This window comes from Rana temporaria, chromosome 8 (assembly GCF_905171775.1).
Source record: "Rana temporaria chromosome 8, aRanTem1.1, whole genome shotgun sequence".
In the NCBI taxonomy this organism is placed as follows: Eukaryota; Metazoa; Chordata; class Amphibia; order Anura; family Ranidae; genus Rana; species Rana temporaria.
The window spans coordinates 110,708,967-110,715,083 of record NC_053496.1 but is presented as its reverse complement, the minus strand read 5'-3'; the positions used below and the strand labels follow the sequence as shown (position 1 = coordinate 110,715,083).

At 40.0% G+C, this 6,117-nt stretch overlaps 1 protein-coding gene across 1 annotated transcript in view; it reads left to right on the top strand.

Annotated features, from left to right (window-relative positions):
- Positions 1–744: 744 nt before the first annotated feature.
- Positions 745–6,117, top strand: part of LOC120908965 (protein NDNF-like) — a 43,574-nt gene continuing 38,201 nt past the window's right edge. Inside the window, exon 1 of the mRNA XM_040320506.1 lies at positions 745–1,198. Within this exon, the coding sequence (XP_040176440.1) occupies positions 1,189–1,198 (10 nt within the window). The 5' untranslated portion in view covers positions 745–1,188. The remainder of the gene's footprint in view (positions 1,199–6,117) is intronic.

Genomic DNA, 6,117 nt, shown 5'->3' with positions numbered 1-6,117 from the left:
CAAAACAAAATATTTCAGTGTGCACATGTCTATATTTTATTGTATTTTCTGTTTTCTTCTATTACTTTGTAATTTCTTGGAAAATAATAAAAATGACAATATAAAAAAGAAAAGTGTATTAATAGGCAACTATTTTTTTTTTTTTTACTTTTCAGAAGGAAATAGATAAAACCACTGTCATTTTTCTTATGACAAAGAAAATGTTGAGGTCATCTAAAAACAAATCCAATTTATGCTTCCTGGGACTCAATGTCAGTCCACTAAAAGGTATCATGACCTGCGAAACATTACATGAGATCAATAAGTCTATAATTTTCCAAAGTTTGAAGAAAAAAAAAATGTAACGGCACCGCCAGGGTTGAAGCGCATTACAAACAAATGACACGTGTGCGAAAATATGAAAATGTGCACCTGCTCTACGGCGTGATAAACGCAGTATATAACGCGGAATGTTAGGGTTGCTCCTGGTTTAAAGTTAAACGGTGATCATGTATCTTTTAACTTGCCAGTCGTGATTTATCTAAAGTCGCTTGCTGGCTTCCGCAAACATAAATCGTAATGACGCTTGGTTGTGGACGGCTTCCATATAATGTAAATATATTCTGAGCTCTACTTTTCTGACAGCTCCCACTTGCTTGAATGTATTCTCCCAGCACATTCCTTTTTAGATATCACATGTTTTAATGAGATTGCAGAGAGAAGGAGGGGGTCTACCCCAGCACTCTAGGGTATTAAATATGATCTACAATGTCTAACTGCACTTCCACTAATGCCGGATTATTGATATGATGAGGCCAGGTACCCTTTATCTGTATTGTAGAGGGCTCTACAAGAGTTAAGTGGGTGTCCCTCTCTCCCTCTCTGTCTCTCATTCAAACCCTTATCCATCTGCAGATCTGCCAACAACTAACTCTTTAGTGAGCAGGAGAGCAGTCTAGCCACAAACTAGCAGGGGATACTGAGCCTTAGCTCCACCACAGGGGAATCTTCGAAAAAGCCATTCATTGCTCTATAGAGAGAAGGAAAAAAAAGCTTCATATCTGGAAAGAGACATCTTTCAAGCTGAAGGAGTCTTAGAGCGTCTCACCATGAAAAACTTCAATCCGTCTTGGAGGGTGTTTCATGTGACCCTCTCCTAGAAGGATAAACAGCTCTCACTTTACCGGAGAACTAACTGGATTCTAAGAGATGATGGGAAGTGAGTATATTTTCTTTTATATATGCTAAGTGATTGAAGTTTGCACCGGGACCTGTCTTGTCCACGTTATGTCCTTTGTACTTTAATTGGATAGATGACGTAAAAAAACATTTAATAAAAAAAGAAATCCCTCCTGGCCATTTTTGTTTTTAGTTTAAATGTTTTTATTGAAGTGTTTTCATTAAAGAAAAATTATTATAAAGTTTTCTTTATTCATTTTCATTTCAAATCATTTTACAAAAACATTTCGTCTTACAAATATATAAATTATACACCTTCAAATACCTACATTAAAGAAAAATTATAAGTAATGTCATACATTTTATTGTATGACATTACTTATAATTTTTCTTTAATGTAGGTATTTGAAGGTGTATAATTTATATATTTGTAAGATGAAATGTTTTTGTAAAATGATTTGAAAGAAAAATTACAGTGTATAGATCAATACACATAAATTCGAATTAGAGAGTATATATTGCAGACAAGCAAGATATAAGAAGTGTTAATTTATATAAAATATAATTAAATAACAGAAACAAAATATAATTAAGATATGTCATATTATATCATATTACATTTTAGAGGAAATAAACTGGCCATTTTTTTTTTTAGATAACAGCTAAGCACTAAGTATAGATTGCATGCTCTGCAGCCAAGAGATGAAAGTTGATGGGTTTTAAAGCACAATGCGACAGCTCTACTCTCCTAGCTTCTCATTTTATTTGAATTGTTTGACACTTATGCCGTAGCTGTAGTAATAATGTTGATAGTGGTAATGATTGTTATAAACGCTAATGTTGTAATATTTTTATTCTAATTAGCACTAGGATAATTAGTAGGTGTAGCAACTGTATTATGCATTCATTTTTAAACATTTTCACACTAATTTTACACTAATTCATCTTGAACTAAAAAAAACAAGTTTAGTACTTTATCGGGGCGCGGAAAAACCTCATCTGGCGCAGGTAGAAGACATGTCCAGTAATGATAGTACATACAGGCATACCCACCTTTTAAGTACACAATGGGGTTTATTTACTATCGCTGGAAAGTGCAAAATCAGGCTCACTTCTGCATAAAAACAAATGAGCTTCTAACCCCAGCTTTTTCAATTAAGCCTGGTAATAAAACCTGGAAGCTTATTGGTTTCTATGCAGAAGTGAGCCTAATTTTGCACGCTTCAGCGATAGTAAATAAACCCTATTGTGTACTTAAAGCGGGGGTTCACCCAAAAAGAAATTTTTAACATTACATTCAGCCGAGTTGTCCTAATGACAAATCGGCTGTGTTTTGTTTTTTCCCCATACAATACCGTATTTTCACCGCCGCTTCCGGGTATGTCTTCTGCGGGACTGGGCGTTCCTAATTGATTGACAGGCTTCCGACCGTCGCATACTGCGCGTCACGAGTTGCCGAAAGAAGTCGGACTGCGAGTCGGCTCTACACGGCGCCTGCGCACCGACGTTCGGTTTCTTTCGGCAACTCGTGACGCGCAGTATGCGATGGTCGGAAGCCTGTCAATCAATTAGGAACGCCCAGTCCCGCAGAAGACATACCCGGAAGCGGCGGTGAAAATACGGTATGTACGAAAAAAAAAAAAAAAAACAGCCGATTGTCATTAGGACAACTTGGCTGAATGTAGTGTTAAAAATTTATTTTTTGGGTGACCCTCCGCTTTAAAAGTGGGGTATGCCTGTAATACATCAGGGCTCTGCCAGATTACACAATGGGGTTTATTTACTAAAACTGGAGAATGCAAAATCAGGCTCACGTCTGCATATTAACCAGCTTGTTCAATTAAAGGGGTTATAAACCCTCCTGTTTTTTCACCATAATGCATCCTATGCATTAAAGGGGTTGTAAAGACAAAAATATTTTCCTCTTAAGTTAAAGTCTGACAGTAGCTGATAAAGTAAAAAGTAATGTTTTGCATTATAACTAGTTTGATACCTGTTGAAATCGAGCCGTTTTATTCACCTTCGTCACTCCTGAATCATTATTCTCACTGACTTCCTGGTTTGCGGTGCGCATTCATTCTTGCTACATCACGGCCTAATGGGAACTACAGTTCCCATTAGGCTTAGCCTCCATGCCTGTGAGGGATAAGAGAGCATCTTCACGCAGGGCTGTAGTCATAGGGAGGGGGTGAGCACATTCTGCTTTCCACCATGCAAAACAGCTCAGATGCTGGTGGAAAGCAAGAAGAGGAGAGACAGGAAATGGCATTTTCAAACCTGGATTACTGTATTTTGGAGGTCAAAAGGAAAAACGAGGTAAGTGATATTTAAATGCTCTAGCTTACAGCAATCAATTGATCTAATAAAAAACGAACCTTTAGTGTTCCTTTAAGGTGAAAAAACTTCTGTCAGTCACCGACCCCCCAGCCCTCCCCGTTTTACTTACCTGAGCCCTGGAATGTCTCACGGCGAGGACGCGCCATCATTTTGCCCGGGGTTCTCGGCTCTTGATTGGATAGATTGATAGCAGCGCAGCCATTGGCTCCCACTGCTGTCAATCAAATTCAGTGACGCGGGTGGCAGGGCCGATTCCTGCATATGGCGGCTATGGACGCCAAATGCTGGATACGGGGGTGCGCCCGCAAGGTAGCTCCCTCGAAGAGAGCTTCTCTGATGGGGTTATCTGATGTGGGGAGGAGCGGACAGAGCCACTGAGGTACCCCAGAAAACGGCGTTCGGGGTCACTCTGTGCAAAACAAACTGCACAGTGGAGGCAAGTATTTTTTTTTTTTTTTATTCAAACCTTTAGTATCACTTTAAGCTTTGGCAATAAATCCTGGCAGCTGATTGGTTTCTTTGCAGAAGTGAGCCTGATTTTTCACTCTCCAGCTTTAGTAAATAAACCCAGACAGAGTATTAAATTATGTATAGATGATGATGGGTACCACTGTGATGAATAATTTTCTTTTAGTGGTGCTGATCATGCTTACATGTTGTTTATAATTGCTGAATATGATTTGTTGTTAACCTGAACTGCAGATTCTGTTCAAGAAGAGCAAATTATTATAATAAGGAAGGCTAAGACAATTTAGTGCAGAATTTCAAGTAATCTACAACCCATCTGAATGGTTTGCCTGTTTTTTTTTATATAGAAGTTAAAGCAATATTAAACCCAAAACCAACATTTTCATATATTGCAGCTTACCAGTCAGATGTGGTGGCTGCATTTGTTTTCTTTTTTAGTCTTTTCCCCTCTTTTAACAACTGGGGGTCTACCTAGTAACACATCTTGTGTAATAGAGTGCCCCCAATCTGAATGAATGAGCATAGGGTGCACCTTTGGATAGTAGCATTGTTAAAGGAGAACTACAGCCAAAGCTCGTTTTGGCTGCACTTCTCCTGTGGATTACAGGAGTGCAGTTCATTCTGTATTCCTGTGTCCCGTTTTCAGCAGGTTGACGTCCCAGAGCTTGTCCAGGCTTGGGCAAGATCACAACAATGAAGTCGGGATCCGCCCACATGCCAGGCTTGGCACCCGGCTCAGCTTCTCAGCGAGCCACTGAGAGCCTAAATATGTTTTCATTTTAGATTATTATAGAGTAAAGGGGAGATATAACCCATCAGTTTCTTTTTTTTTTTTTTTTTTGCACCATCTGAGTCCCATTGGGGAGATGTTCCTTCACTTCCTGTCTCATACAAGAAAAGTGAGAGGAAATCCCTCCAAAGTAGAAGAATCCTCTTGTTGTCACCAGAGTCAACGGAACTAGTGTCCCCATTGGAACATTTCTGCTCTATTGTTCTGGTGACAGCTCAAAATACGTTTTAATTCGTATTTCTGATTTACTAAAACAGGAGTGTGCAAAATCTGGTAAACCAATCAGCTTCTCTGTCTTTTTGTCAAAGCTTAAAGTGGTTGTACAGTCAGAAGGTTTTTTATTTTAATGCATTCTATGTATTAGGATGAAAAAAACTTCTGTGTGCAGCAGCCCCCCCAAGCACCCCTTATACTTACCTGAGCCCCATCTCGACCTAGAGATGTTGCAGGAGAGTCTTGTCTGCCCAGGACTCTCCCTCCTCATTGTATGAGACAGCAGCGCAGCGTCATTAGCTCCCACTGTTGTCAAGTCAGTGAGCCAATGAGTCAGGGCTGAATCAGGCCTCGTACACACGATCGGTTAACCAGAGGACAATGGTCTGATGGACCGTTTTCATCGGTCAAAGCCGATCATGTGTGGGCCCCATAGGTTGTTTAATCATCGGTTTAAAAAAAGCCAACTTGCTTTAAATTTAACCGATGGATTCCTAACCGATAGGTCAAAACCGATCGTTAGTAGGCACAACCATCGGTTAAAAATCCATGCATGCTCAGAATCAAGTCGATGCATGCTTGGAAGCATTGAACTTCGTTTTTTTCAACACGTCGTTGTGTTTAACATCACAGCGTTCTGACACGATCGGTTATCTAACCAAAGGTGTGTGGGTGCGACGGACCATCAGTCAGCTTTATCGGTTAACCGATGACAACGATCCTTCAGACCATTCTCATCGGATGGACTGATCGTGTGTACGAGGCTTCACGGCTCCGTGTCAGAATGGACTCATGGAGCAGTGGCTTGGGTGCCCCCATAGCAAGCTTCTAGCCCTAGGGGCACTTGGCCGGAGGGAGGGGCCAAGAGCTCCAGCGAGGGATACGAGAAGAGGAGGATCTGGGCTGCTCTGTGCAAAACTACTGCAGGAGGAGGTAAGTATAACATGTTTGTTATTTTCAAAGAAAAAAAAAACAGACTTTAGTATAATGTTAATTTGACAAGCTGAAATTTGACGCTGATTGGTTACTATGCAAAGCTGCACTAGATTTTCCACTCTCCTGTTTTAGTGAATCAACCCTTTTAGTTAAAGTGTCATTGAGTCACCAAATGACCAACATTTTAATGGATCAAAATTGCTTTTTCACATGAC